The 15,437-nt window shown below is 35.8% G+C and overlaps 1 protein-coding gene across 2 annotated transcripts in view; it reads right to left on the bottom strand.

Annotated features, from left to right (window-relative positions):
• LOC114319521 (WD-40 repeat-containing protein MSI4) overlaps positions 1 to 11,095 on the bottom strand; it is a 65,283-nt gene extending 54,188 nt beyond the window's left edge. Inside the window, exons 1-4 of one of the 2 annotated variants that reach the window (XM_028266550.2) lie at positions 10,807 to 11,095; positions 3,901 to 3,964; positions 2,202 to 2,288; positions 2,026 to 2,088 (exon numbers count right to left, since the gene is read on the bottom strand). In XM_028266550.2, the coding sequence (XP_028122351.1) occupies positions 2,026 to 2,088; positions 2,202 to 2,288; positions 3,901 to 3,964; positions 10,807 to 10,937 (345 nt within the window). In that variant the 5' untranslated portion in view covers positions 10,938 to 11,095. The remainder of the gene's footprint in view (positions 1 to 2,025; positions 2,089 to 2,201; positions 2,289 to 3,900; positions 3,965 to 10,806) is intronic. The other variant, XM_082925389.1, reaches the window with a different exon arrangement.
• Between the last annotated feature and the right edge of the window lie 4,342 nt (positions 11,096 to 15,437).

The raw sequence follows: 15,437 nt of genomic DNA, 5'->3' as shown, positions 1-15,437 counted from the left end.
AAAAAGCATTGACAGATAAGGATCCCAATAGCCTGACCCAACTAACTGGAATCAGCATGTCTTTTCTCTTTGTCTCCCACCCTAAAAAGCAAGAACAAGAAAAGGCTCAGTTGCCCTCTGTTAAGTCAAGTTTTTGGTCTTATCTAGCAGTTGCATGTGACAACAATGTCGACTCTTTCATTATATTGGGAAAGTTGGTGACCTCATGTGAATTCTTTCAAAGCAACAGGCAGCCTGATTTGACATTATAGTTTACTCTGATCCCTTCCCCCTCAAGGAGGCAAGTTCCAACTCGACCAACTGCCATTCTAACCAAAATTTATTGATTTATCCTTCACTTACTTTTTTCACATTTTTATTGGAAAATTTTTCATTATTATTAGTTTTTAAAATAAGAACAAAATCATCAGCTGAACATGCACAAGGTTGGTTCATTGATAGCATAGGCATAAAATTGGAGAAAGAAAACTATATCCATCATAGAATAACGTGACACAACAAATATATATATTTTTTATTAATAACACCTCAAAGTAGACAAGACACTTATACACTTAATTACACTCTCACCAGCACATGAATGACTTCACCAAGACCAATACCACTTACACAAGACTTTAATACACACTTGATAACTGACACACACTTCACTGCTATTATATAGCTCTGCACACTTCTCTTGTCTCACTCATGCACTTGACTCGCTTAAGGAGATCTCACCCTATATATAGATGTAGTCACCGACCTACATAGTCAGTTCTCTCATGCTCTCTCTAGAATCTTCTCTCTTCCTTTCTCTCTCTAGGTTGTTCCTCTGTAGAAATCTCTACATATAAATTATATATATATTAATAATGAAAAACAAAAATATTTTCTCATGCTCTCTCTAGAATCTTCGCTCTTCCTTTCTGTCTCTAGATTGTTCCTCTTCATAAATCTCTACATATAAATTATATATATATATATTAATAATGAAAAACAAAAATATGTAGGTCGGTGACAACATCTAAGTGAGTAGAGTGCATGAGTGACACAAGAAAAGTGGGTGAGATGCAACGTGTGAGTGAAGTGTGCAGAGCTATAAAATAGCAGTGAACTGTGTGTCAGTTATCAAGTGTGTATTAAAGTCCTGTGTAAGTGGTTGGTTTGGTGAGAGTGCAATTGAGTGTACTAATGTATAAGTGTCTTGTCTACTTCGAGGTGTTATTAATAAAAAAATATATATATTTGTTGCGTCAAACTCAACATTACACATCTAATAAATATCCGATTATGTTGTTCCTCCCCTAGCAATATGATAGAACGATCGTAAAAGTGACTACATAGCTACACCAATATTGTATCAAAAAAAAGATTTTGTATTAGCCAGAGTATAGCAAAATGTGTCAGTGGCAATAACACATGCTATTGGAAAAAGGCAGCTGAATCTGTATATTTTTTCCTTTCTTTTTAATTAGAAACAAAAAAAAAAGTTTATTGATAAAGAAAAAGAAGGTACTAGGAGAGGACAAGGTGTCCTCTTATGCAAAAATACAAAGTTTACCAGTTACCATGCATTCCTTCAATGTAACCTTAGTTCACCATGTCGCCTTTATGGTGTTGTGAAATCAAACCAGTAAGATCACAAATTACAACTACTGATCATGGCATGAAATAAGTCATAAATAAAAGCAAATTCCTATCAGCAAAAGATGCCTTCTTACATCCGTGATAATAGTGTTTAAGCATGTTTGAAATGGTTACTTGGGTAGTCTTACAACTGGGGACACATGATAACATGAAAAATGTTATGTTCCATTAAAGCCTAATAGACATGTCATATAATTCCCAATGTTTCTCCATTTACACATTTTTAAAATATAAATATGTGAAGATCTTATTTAAAGGGTCCAAAATTCACAGCCATTAAATGTAAGACTGAAGTCTGAAACTAACTGGGAATCAATTTTGTACCCTAACTCTTACAACAAATGTGAAAACATACATAGCAAAGTACATGTGTAGGCTGGAATTAGTTATATATACCTCTCCAGGATGTATAATTGTTTTGAACTTCTTTACGAAAGGAGACCGTGCCTCTTCATTGAACTGAGAGATCAAGCAACCAAAGCATGCCATAAAAAAAATTAATGAAAAGGAAAGTAATTTAATGATAACAGAGGAAGGAAACTGATAAGGAAGTGTTACGATTGTTAAGTCACCTGTGATATGTGCTCTGCAGCAGCAACCCTAGGTTTAACAACTTCACAATTTGCTATGACAAGTGTGTTTGGAACACTACCATCAGTCTATGAAAAAAAATAAGAAAAAAGAAAAACAATAGAATGATCAGCTGCATAACAGACAGATTGTGCATTGAGAATCAACAGCCAATATGAGTGGCCACAGACAAAAAGCTATACATGCAAGAAAAACGAAATTTGCTGCCCCCCTAGTAAGCCTAGTACCGTGATTCACTAAATAAATTTGAAATGTAGTATGGGCAAACAATCTTAACACTTCAACAAAAGTGTTGTGAACTGTCTAGCCAAAGTCAAAGTGATCCCATAAGTCATGCTGGGTGCTTGTAGGAAAAAGTATTTCGAGTGACATGCAGCCAGAAGTACGTCCAAACATGTAGACGTATCGATAATTGCACTCAACACTGAGAACTTGATTCAGTGAACTTCCAATACTAATTTATTTAGTTGTAAAACAGCTTACAACTTTCAAGACATGTTTGGACATCCCATAAAAATCAAATTGCTTCCATGCTTGACGTACAATTATAAACCCATCAGCTCAAATGATGGTACAAAGAGTCATCAGATTTTAGATAACATTCTACACAATTAGTTGTCAGTGACACCATTAATGTTGACCCAGTGTACCTTCCAGTGCCATACACAATGTAAAAGAAGCATTTTATTTCAACATAACAACAAAGTACAGCTTCAGAATTGATTCAGAAGCACCCAAATGATGTTCAATACCCCCAGCCTCTGTTACATTTCCAAATTTTCTTCATTCAAGTCATATTCAGTGTGTTTGGTTTGAGTTTTTTGGATTAAGTTTTTTGAAACTGAGTTTTTTGGTTTTCGTGTTTTTTTGTTTTTAGTGAATATTTTAAAAATTTTAAACATTTTTTTTACTTTTTTAGATGCACCTTAGTTAGATATATCTAAAAAGTAAAAAAATTGTGAAAAAATATTTTAAAAAATTAATAAATACATAAAAATACAAAAAATGTACTAAATTCTTATATTTTTTTTGTATTTTTGGTATTTAGTGAATTTTTAAAAGATTTTTTTTACAATTTTTTTACTTTTTAGGTGTATTTATGTTAGGTGTGTCTAAAAAGTAAAAAAAAAATGCCTAAAATATTAAAAAAATTCAGTAAAAACAAAAAAACACGGAAAATAAGAAAATAGAATTTGCTGAAAAGTGTTTTTTGAAAAATGGAAACAAGCAGACTCATTAAAATTAACAAAATATATCTATTACTGAGTGCTCTTTTGGGAACCCCCAGTAAAAAGCTACGTTTTGTAGCCTCACAAAATGCCAAAGTTGCGTTTTTGGTCATTGGGGAAGTGACCAAAAAGCAGGTTGGGAAATTACGCAACTACCCTCCATGTTTACATCTTGAGAGTTAGGGCAAAATGTAAATTTCTTAAGTTGGGTTGGGGTATTTTGTTCATTTTAGTGTGATATGACACCATAAACAAATATTAACCCAAAAAACAAAAAAACAGCTTTTTATCAACTTCCCAAATCACTTTCCAAAAAAGCCAAAAAGTTTGGTAAAAGGCTAAAAGTCAACTTTTTACCATCTTCCCAAAACACCCCTGAATATGCAAGTAACAAGGCAATGGATTTTCCAGTAACAAGAGGAATGCAATGTGGTGAATACGATGATCTTGCCTGTTCTGAAAGGTAGAGACGCTGGCGATTCTTGTAAGTGGCTTGTTCTAGCTGTGGACCCCATCTATTGTTGCAAAGAAATACATAAAATAAATGAAACTATATTACTACTTAATCAATAATAAGAATACAAACCAGTAAGATGCATTAACCCAATAATAAATTAAAATTTTGTTGATTATCCATTGATATTAACGCAAAAATGAAAAACAAAATAAAAAAGATACCAAGTAATAGAACCCACAGACGTAACAATAGAAACATTTAGCAGCTTCGGTGAATGGCACTTCATTACGGGGGTGATAAGAGGACCAAATCTACCGAGTATTTGCAGCTTAGTAGCACGAAACTCCTATGGGGGCTCGCTCCTTGCTCTCCGAGACTTGCAGATTGGATGCCAACTCCACAACCGAGTGTGTTCAAATTCCATACTGATGGAGCAGCAAAGGTAATCCAGGATTAGCCAGTCACAATTGGAGATGGATTTGGTAAGTGGATTCCAAGGTTTTGCAGAAACATTGATCTCATTTCTAGCATGGAAGCAGTACTTTGGGCTTTGAGAGATGGTCTTACTAGCTCTAAACATGAAAATCAACAAGCTGGAAGTGGAAACTAATGCAAAAGCCTTGGTACATGTTATCTTTAGGCAGCCTAATAAATTCCACCTAGGGGTGCACAAAATACCCAGAAAACCGATGAACCAAACCAACCTAATCTCTTTGGGTTAGGTTGGGTTGGGTTGCGTTGGGTCGGTTTTTTCAATACATTGGTTCAGTCCTAGGTCTTAAAATCATCAACCCGATAGGATTGGATTGCGTCTCAATTTAGTCTTAAAATCTTCATGTAATTGGAATTCATTTCCTACCTTCATTCTACACAATTCATTCATAGAAACTAGATAATGTATTCAAAATTTTCTATATTGGCCTATTAACTGATACCATAGCATGTATATTTACTTTTTCACATTGGCTTATTCACATAAACCTTTTTGGTATATACATAATCTACTTTGTTTGTTGGCTTATATTAAATTTTAAGACAATATTTTATTCTTCTGTGTTTGTGTTGTGCTTAAAACTTATTTATTGTAAATCTAATCCTTTATTGTTGATTGATTCACTGTAAGTATAGTGAAACAATGGTTCCAACCCGAGCAACATTAGGTTGGTTTGGTTTGGTTCCAATGCATGATTGGTTTGGTTGTAAGTTTAGTGCTAACCAGAACCAACCTGATGAATGCGCACCCCTAATTCCACCATCTGAGTAACCTTGTGTGCATCTAAAGATACCTCCTAATCCAACTCGAAATAACTAAGATTGAATAACCTACAGTGATGGAAACAAGTGTGCCAACATTTTAGCAAATAAGGGCTTCAAGTTTAATGGAGGCATTACTATTTTTTCTTTTTCTCCGGATTGTATTTCATTTCAATTGTTTAAAGATGCTAGAGGAATTAAGAGTCGAAGATATGGAAACTCTAATCTTTAATTCATGTGAGTTCCCTTTCTACCATAAAAATTAAAAATAGTAATTACAACAAAAAAAAAAGAAGCATTTAGCAATAAATGAGTAAGAGCTAGAGAGAGATTGTCAGTAAAAATGATTCAGTAATTCTAGAAACACTAAGTAGTGTACTAACAAACATATCAACTAAGACACAAGACATGTATGTGGGATCCACCACTTGAAATAGGACCCATTTAGGCCTCGTTTGGGAATTGGCTTTTTTAGTGACTTTTTGACACTTTGGAAAATTCTATTCATACATAAAATTTATACAAAAAACTTTACAAGAATGATGTGGCAAGCCATTATTGTATATAAATCCATCTTCAATGGTGTTTTGCTTTGAAGTGAAAGGTTCACAATAAGCCACATCATTATGTATGAATTATTTATTTGTATAACATTACTCTTTAACTTTTTTATGAGATGGTAAAATTAATGTGTTTGAGAGTGACTTTTTTTAGTCGTAAAAAAATTCATGAATTGCTAAGATGAATGACTGTTTTTTTAATGACTTTTTGATTTCTTTAGTGATTTTTTGACTTTCTAACTTCTTTTTTATTTTAATTTTTTCACTATTTTAACCAAAGAACAAAAACCAAGCCTTAATATTATGTCTAGTTGGTATGTTTGTTAATAAACTAGTTAGTGTTTCTAACATATCTCAAAAATGATTATCTGACATTATCAAACCAACATAAATCCTACAATCCAAAAATCTAAAAATATACATTTACATATTAAAAATGTTAATAGAAAAAATAAGCAAATAAATTGTTTTGTATATGGTTTCTCATCTAGGTGATGAGAAGGGGGGGGGAAAAAAAAACGATTGTGATTTCTCACCATTTTGTTTGGATAAACAAGAAATAAAAAAAGGATACATGAACTCTCCCTTTTTTTTTCTTTGTATTAAGATGAGTAATTTAGGTATTATAAAAAATTTATAAAGAGCAATTTTCGTTTTTTATCAAATCTCACCACTTTTGATGTAAACCATTTATAGTAGAACTCAGAACTACTGAGCATATGAAGACCAAGGAATTGATAATCTTAAAAAAAAAAAAAATTATAATCTTAGTGATTCCCAGTTGGTGGTCAACCAACTGTCAAGGAAGTATAAGGCTTGTGATAAGCGAATGGCAATGTATGTGGAGAAGGAAAGAGAAATGGCAAGAAGATTCAAAGGCATCAGGGTAGAACAAGCTAGCCTACAACAGTCACCCTGATGCACTCACATGCCTTGCCTCGGCCATTGAATCGAAAGAGCAAAAAGGATGATTTGGGTGGAGTTCTTGCCTAGACCAAGCATCCAACAAGAAGAGTTTATATTGTGCATTGATCTAGGGCCGAATTACATGGATCCTATTATGAAGTTAGGTATTTTGGTATTTCAGCACTTGTGGCTTGTTGCCCTAATTTCTATATATTTACTGTATGACTAAATTTGCCCATTACAAGTAAAGCGAGAAAGGGTAATTTACAAGGAAAATCAAAGACTAAGAGAATGGCGTGGGGAATGCTAGAAAAGGATTAGGGAGATGGTGGAATTGTTAGAAAAGCTGATAAAAGGAGAGAAAGAAATGACGAAAGGCACAAGGGAAGAAAGAACTAACAATAAGAAAAAGTGCAAAAGACAACAGATGGAAACCTCATGAACATAAGTCTAATGCGTAAGAGAAAGACACCGGCGGTAACAAGGTTGAAGTTCAAAAAATGGCAAAATTAAGGCTCAGACTATGCTAAGTGTTGCGAAAGGAGAGAAGAAGGTTAAGGTGAGTGGTTGGAGCGTATTTATACTTAAAGCCATCGAAAAGCAAGAGGAAACGCATGGGAGAGTGAAGGCACAATCATTTTTCACATTTGAAGTTGTCGGGAACATTTTGTTTTTCGTAGTGACAACTGGCGTTTTGCACAACACACCAACAACGAAACACCACGTGATGTAAACAAGACATAAAAGGACAGGTTGCTCAAACCGAGCAATGGACCGAGCATAGCCCGTAAGTGCTCGCCCTTGGATTGGCTTATATTTAACACATATAAATGGAATTTGGGGGTTCATAAAGTGGGTTAAATTTAGCGTACTAGGTTGGACTGAGACGAGCACCTGCATGACCCAAGATCAAGCCTCAACATGGCCTTGGGACAATCTTCTCCGTTGCCTTGGGTCGAACCATGTAAGATCCTGTATTGGGTAAATTGATAAGCCCAAGTTTAAGGATGGCCTAGATTGGGCCGAGCACACTTGAGAAAGAACCATGATGAGTCAGGTAGACTCAAACGATGACCGACCAAGGTACATGGGTGAGTTAGAAAATGTTTCACCCATTTGGGAGTACTTGTCATAGGAAGCCCCATGAATTTTACAAGATAAACATAAGAAGGTTCTATTACATGGGGTAACAGATAGCCTCCTATATTTTGCAAAACAAAGTGGCGGTCCCTCCTTTCTAGGGATAATGATGACCTGACTAGGGGGCACGTGAGGTAGTTATTCTCATGTGCTTCTTAGAAAGCAAGGGAGGAAGAACTCTATAACTCTATAAAAGGTAAACTACATCCTCATTGGATGTAACACTCTCTAAACCCTAATTCTCTACACTCCTTTCATCTCTTTTTCTTTTTTGAATGCTGATTTTTCCATCAGAAGGGCTCCTCCAGCCAAAACCCTGGCTAGGCAGCACTTATGTTATTCGTGAATCATCTAGCTGATTGTGAAACTCCGATTCCATTTGTGCAGAATTCAATCCCGCACATAAAGAGATATCTCTTTCTCAATACATTGGTTCAGTCCTACAATCCAACATAAACTCAAAATGATTATCTGACATTATCAAACCAACATAAATCCTACAATCCAAAAATCTAAAAATATACATTTACATATTAAAAATGTTAATAGAAAAAATAAGCAAATAAATTGTTTTGTATATGGTTTCTCATCTAGGTGATGAGAAGGGGGAAAAAAAAAAAACGATTGTGATTTCTCACCATTTTGTTTGGATAAACAAGAAATAAAAAAAGGATACATGAACTCTCCCTTTTTTTTTTCTTTGTATTAAGATGAGTAATTTAGGTATTATAAAAAATTTATAAAGAGCAATTTTCGTTTTATATCAAATCTCACCACTTTTGATGTAAACCATTTATAGTAGAACTCAGAACTACTGAGCATATGAAGATCAAGGAATTGATAATCTTAAAAAAAAATAATAAAATTATAATCTTAGTGATTCCCAATTGGTGGTCAACCAACTGTCAAGGAAGTATAAGGCTTGTGATAAGCGAATGGCAATGTATGTGGAGAAGGAAAGAGAAATGGCAAGAAGATTCAAAGGCATCAGGGTAGAACAAGCTAGCCTACAACAGTCACCCTGATGCACTCACATGCCTTGCGTCGGCCATTGAATCGAAAGAGCAAAAAGGATGATTTGGATGGAGTTCTTGCCTAGACCAAGCATCCAACAAGAAGAGTTTATATTGTGCATTGATCTAGGGCCGAATTAGATGGATCCTATTATGAAGTTAGGTATTTTGGTATTTCAGCACTTGTGACTTGTTGCCCTAATTTCTATATATTTACTCTATGACTAAATTTGCCCATTACAAGTAAAGCGAGAAAGGGTAATTTACAAGGAAAATCAAAGACTAAGGGAATGGCGTGGGGAATGCTAGAAAAGGATTAGGGAGATGGTGGAATTGTTAGAAAAGCTGATAAAAGGAGAGAAATAAATGACGAAAAGCGCAAGGGAAGAAAGAACTTACAATAAGAAAAGGTGCAAAAGACAACAGATGGAAACCTCATGAACATAAGTCTAATGCGTAAGAGAAAGACACCGGCGGTAACAAGGTTGAAGTTCAAAAAATGGCAAAATTAAGGCTCAGACTATGCTAAGTGTTGCGAAAGGAGAGAAGAAGGTTAAGGTGAGTGGTTGGAGCGTATTTATACTTAAAGCCATCGAAAAGCAAGAGGAAACGCATGGGAGAGTGAAGGCACAATCATTTTTCACATTTGAAGTTGTCGGGAACATTTTGTTTTTCGTAGTGACAACTGGCGTTTTGCACAACACACCAACAACGAAACACCACGTGATGTAAACAAGACATAAAAGGACAGGTTGCTCAAACCGAGCAATGGACCAAGCATAGCCCGTAAGTGCTCACCCTTGGATTGGCTTATATTTAACACATATAAATGGAATTTGGGGGTTCATAAAGTGGGTTAAATTTAGCGCACTAGGTTGGACTGAGACGAGCACCTGCATGACCCAAGATCAAGCCTCAACATGGCCTTGGGACAATCTTCTCCGTTGCCTTGGGTCGAACCATGTAAGATCCTGTATTGGGTAAATTGATAAGCCCAAGTTTAAGGATGGCCTAGATTGGGCCGAGCACACTTGAGAAAGAACCGTGATGAGTCAGGTAGACTCAAATGATGACCGACCAAGGTACATGGGTGAGTTAGAAAATGTTTCACCCATTTGGGAGTACTTGTCATAAGAAGCCCCATGAATTTTACAAGATAAACATAAGAAGGTTCTATTACATGGGGTAACAGATAGCCTCCTATATTTTGCAAAACAAAGTGGTGGTCCCTCCTTTCTAGGGATAATGATGACCTGACTAGGGGGCCCGTGAGGTAGTTATTCTCATGTGCTTCTTAGAAAGCAAGGGAGGAAGAACTCTATAACTCTATAAAAGGTAAACTACATCCTCTTTGGATGTAACACTCTCTAAACCCTAATTCTCTACACTCCTTTCATCTCTTTTTCTTTTTTGAATGCTGATTTTTCCATCAGAAGGGCTCCTCCAGCCAAAACCCTGGCTAGGCAGCACTTATGTTATTCGTGGATCATCTAGCTGATTGTGAAACTCCGATTCCATTTGTGCAGAATTCAATCCCGCACATAAAGAGATTTCTCTTTCTCAACATTTCTCATCTCATTAATCATCCAAACAAGAGAAGAAAAATACTCTGTATTTATTTTCCTTTTTTCGCACCAAACAGGTAAAAGGGTAGGGTTTCTGGTGAGTTGCTCTCCGAGCTTCTCATTGTGCTTCATTTGGTTATAAATAAATCAATCAATCAAATTCCAAAAATCTCAGGTTTCTCATTTTTAAGATACTAAAATATATAAAATAAAAAAATAAAATAAAAAACCAGCCTTGGCTGTGCCCAATACAGCTATGTGTCACATTTTATCATCAACCAAGCGAGGGTTTTGAAATAGATACTAAGGACAAGATCAAGTGTTGCAGTAATTAATAAAACAACAGCAGGAAAAAACCCTAGAAGAGAGAGAGAGAGAGAGAAGGGGGGAAATGGAGAGTGTAGAAATTGAAAAAAGAAGAAACGGATAGGGAGAGGGTGAGAGTGAGAGTGTAGTACGGACCGGCAAGAAAGAGAAGGCCAGACGAGGTTGTGGTTGGCTAACCAGTCGTAGAGAACGGGGACCAGAGACTTCCATTGAGTGTAACGTTCGTCCACCGACGGCTGTCCTCCCTTTCCCCCTCTCTCCTTCATCTTCTTTCTCTCTCCTCTGCCGCTCTCTTCTGGTTTTGCTTTCCCGCCTATTACACACTCTCTTTCTCCAATTCATTCCTCATTCTGCTGCCTTTTATACAACTTGTCGTCACAGAGGACAAGTTGCTTTTGTGATGTTGATGCACTAACGCCTCATTATCATTATTATTATTATTATTATTATTATTATTATCATTATTAACAAAAAAAAAAAAAAATGTTTTGTAGTTAGAAAATTCTTGGTCTCGAATAGCTCGAATGTTCTAAATGACGTCATTTTGCACTTTTTTTCTTCTTTCTCTGAAACTAACTGAAAAAAGAGAAAAATAGAGGAGGAGGAGGAAGAAGAGAGAAGGAGAAAATGAGAGAGGGGGAACAGAGAGAAATCTATACACAGATTTGTATAAACGCAGCGAAGGGTCGAGGCGGCGCCAGTGGATGGAGGGATTTGCGACGGTGATGGCGGCGACAGTGGGTGGAAGGATAGTACAGATCCGTGTATGCACATAGATTTATGTATATATGCACATAGAGGAGGGTCGATGGCGGTGCCAATGGGTAGAGAGGTTTGCGACGGTAATGGCCGCACCGGTGGTTTAAGGGAATTCTGGCACCCTCTATTTCCCTTCTCTCACTGTTCCCCTTTCTCCCTCTTCTCTCTTTCTCGCTCTTCTCTCTTCCTCTTTCTTTCTGCTCTGACCTCTCTGATTCAGAGAGAAAAGAGAGGGGGAAAATGGCCAAAACGATGTCATTTTGGGCATTCGAACCATTCGGGGTAAAAAAATTTCGAGCTACCTAGTGGGATTATATTTTTAATGCACTAACGCCGAAATATCCTATTTTAATAATTTTTTAATTAAAATTTGAGGCTGAAAAATTATATTTTATTTTTTATATTTGATCACTTTTTTATTTTGACTCTTAAAATCCTTTTTTTTTTTTTGTAATTTGGTCTTTTATGTTTCAAGTTTTCTCACTTAACTCTTTAAATTAATTTATGTTCAATATTAGACCAAAAAAATGCTACAATAACTGTCATTTTTTGTTTAATTTTGAACAAAAATTAACTTTAAAAGTAAAGTAAAAAAAAAACTTGAAACGCGAAAGGTAAAAGTATGAGGAAAAAAAAACAAATTTTAAGGATTAAAGTGATAAAGTGACCAAATATAAAGATTGCAAAGTATAATTTACCCATAAAAAATTAATATGTTTAGAATGATTTTTAAATTTTTTTATTAAAAAAAAAAAGTGCAAAAATAGAGAGAGAATTTTTTTTTTAACATTTTTTGTATAAATTGTTTCTTTTTATTATTTTTTAGTGACTTCTTAACTTTTAAATTTAAACTTCTCAATGAAGCCCTAATTTGAATACAATAAAATCACTTTTATGTTATTTCTTATTTTTTTATTTTCTTTGCAAACTTATTAATAAAGGAGAAGACCAAAAAATAATTACAAAGTAATTGGGAATCAAATAATAATTAGTTGACATGAAAAAAATTAACACAATTACAGAATGAGTGTTGTCATTTACTCTTATATTTCTTCTTTAAACCCCTACTTCTTTCATTTTTTCTTATTCCAATTTTACTCTTTTATGAAAATTCATTTTTATCCATATCCATATCCCTAACCCAAACCCTAATCCCAGCCCCACCACATTAGCTTTTATCGACGCCTCTTCTCCGCCATCTCTAGTTCTGACAATCGTCCTCGCACATGCCCCTCATTTCCCAACCCATCCCCACCACCATCATCAATTTCCCAACCTCCTACAACCACTCCCAAATAGTAGCTACGACTACCCACTCTCTCTCTCTCTGTGACAACCCTCACCTCTGTTGAGTGCTAATCTCTGATTAAGCATGATAAGTAACTGCTTATGATGAAATTCTGAATTGATTATATGACTGTGATGTTTGTAATTGCATTGCTATCTGTTAGTTATAGAACGATCTGTTCATGTTTTAAGTTTCAAACTGCGAATTGAAAGCCTTATCGACGACCGATTCAGAAATTAATTAGTGTTATATGCTAATTAGAATTTATGTGATTTTATGATAAGTTAAATTAAAATTTGATTCGGAAGGATTAAATTAGATTAAATATAGTTAAATCACATTAGTTTGAGGTTATTACCAAATTGCCATTGAGTGGCCATCTCCTACAAACTTTGTTTGGACTTAATTGTTGCATTTCATATCATCTCCTCAGTCTTTTTTAGACCCAAACCGTATGAGAGAGGAAGAGTAGAAGAAAAGGGTTAAATTCACCTAGATTTTGCTTGAACTTAAAAGATTTGAAGGTTAATTGCAAAATTGAGCTAGCACTTTTGGAATTTAATACTTAAGGTAAAGAATTCACCTTCTTGGTTGTGAATTTAAGTTGTTCTTGCATGATTCATGGGAAAATTAGTGATCTAAGTCAAGAATTGAGTTAAAGAGTTGATTTGAGTAGCTAATCCATGCATGCATGCACATACTCTAGCATTTTGAGATTGTTTTCATAAGAATTTCCACATGCATGTCTACATTTGGGTTGTAGTCCATGAATTCATCATGTTTTCGAGTTCAAACTTGCATTTGGTTATGTTTTGGAACATTGGAATCCATTAGAACACTTGCATGTAATGTTCTTGCATTGTTCTTCAAGTTTCCTTTGAATTTGTGTTCAATTGACTTACCTACGGGCTTTGATTTTACAAATTGATTTTTGAAACATGTTGTATTATGGGTTTTCAAGTGTTTTTCAGAAAATTAGCACAAAAGAATCGAATTTAAAGCTTTAAAAGTCAAGTTTCATGCTTGAGGATCAATATGGGAATTCTAGATTTTGGACCCACGCTCGAGCGTAGAAAGTCAAACTCGAGCGTGAAATGCATATGCCCAAAAGTTCATATGTTTTGCAGTCCACTCGAGTGAGGATCTGAGTCTCACGCTCGAGCGGAGGTCGAGCGTCCGTCGAGCGTGAAAATCGTGCATCCAGTACTTTTTTCATGAGTTTACAGTCCGCTTGAGCGAGGGAAGTCACGCTCGAGCGGAGCTCCTTTGTCTGCATGTCCGCTCGAGCGTAGAAAGCCAGACTCAAGCAAGACCCCTGTTGTCACGCCCCCAAACCGCCCCTAGTAGTTTGGTGCCGTGATGGCCAGTAATCCGAGATTACCGAAGGCCGACTTACAAGAATCACACATAATCAGAGTATAAAATATGGGGCTTACAAGTGCGGAAGCAACATATATATATACAGAATCTAAATAGTCCATGAGAGCCGTGCTTAAGTCCAATGAAATGACTTGCATTTTTACAAAGTCTTACAACTTAGATACAATAAGGGAATGAGATACAAAATACATCTTGACCAAAAGGCTTCTCAAGCCGACATATACAAGTACACATGAAATATAGGCTAAGAAGCATAATCTTCAAGATGGTACAAAATGCTAATCCAAAACACGTCGGCAATGCACCCAAAAACACATCGGCTACACGTCTAGGCCTCATTGCCTTCTTGCTCATCACCTACATATATATAGAGAGGGTGAGCTTGGATACTCAGTGAATGATATTAGAAATAAAGGTTTTGCATGATTGATATCCAAGATTTCTTTCAAAACAATACATAGCATACTTTACAATCAAAGGGGAAATCAAGTTCATTGCCGGCCTTTCAAGTTCCTTGGATGTTATTACATCTACTTAATACAAGGGGGTGATGACAATTCCAAGACAAGAGTGCAGTTGCATTATAGTCCCCTGCAGCTAAGGACGTTCAAGACAAGAGTGCAGTTGCATTATATTCCCCTGCAACTAAGGACTTTCAAGACAAGAGTGCAGTTGCATTATAGTCCCCTGCAACTAAGGACTTTCAAGACAAGAGTGCAGTTGCATTATAGTCCCCTGCAACTAAGGACTTTCAAGACATGTCATCAAAACAAGATAGTGCTTAATATACAAGTAGGGATAGTCATTCATGCTAGATCAAGTACTTTTCAAAACAAGGCAAGACGAGATTTATGAAAGCAAGTGTAACATAGCTTTATTAAAAATACCACTCACATAGTTCTTCAAACGTCGGGGTCGAGACAAGCCCAAGTCCTACAAACACATGGCAAAGCCTATTGAATGCACCTTCAACAAGTTTCGTATGTACACAAATGATTTCGGAAAACATGCTGGGCACCAACCAGGTCTAGGCCGAGGTTCCACACCTCCTCGCCGAGGTGTGTTCCCGAGGGCCACATGCAAGGAAAAGAGGTCAGGAAACTCTAGGTTTCCCTCTGCTGATGAACATGGAAAACATGAGTGTGAAAACATGAAAAATATGAATGTTCGATCACAATCTGTTATCACAAATCTGGGATTTTCATGCTACGAGTTTGAAAACATGGACCTGGGTACCCGTACTTGGAATTCTTGCGGAAATAAACACAAAAACATGATTCTTTATGCAAGCTTTCGGATCAAAACAAGACTTTCTCGAAGAACACATGAATGTCATTTT

This window comes from Camellia sinensis, chromosome 4 (genome assembly GCF_055761805.1).
Source record: "Camellia sinensis isolate YWXY chromosome 4, ASM5576180v1, whole genome shotgun sequence".
NCBI classification, from domain to species: domain Eukaryota; kingdom Viridiplantae; phylum Streptophyta; class Magnoliopsida; order Ericales; family Theaceae; genus Camellia; species Camellia sinensis.
This window is presented reverse-complemented; position numbering and strand designations above follow the sequence as displayed.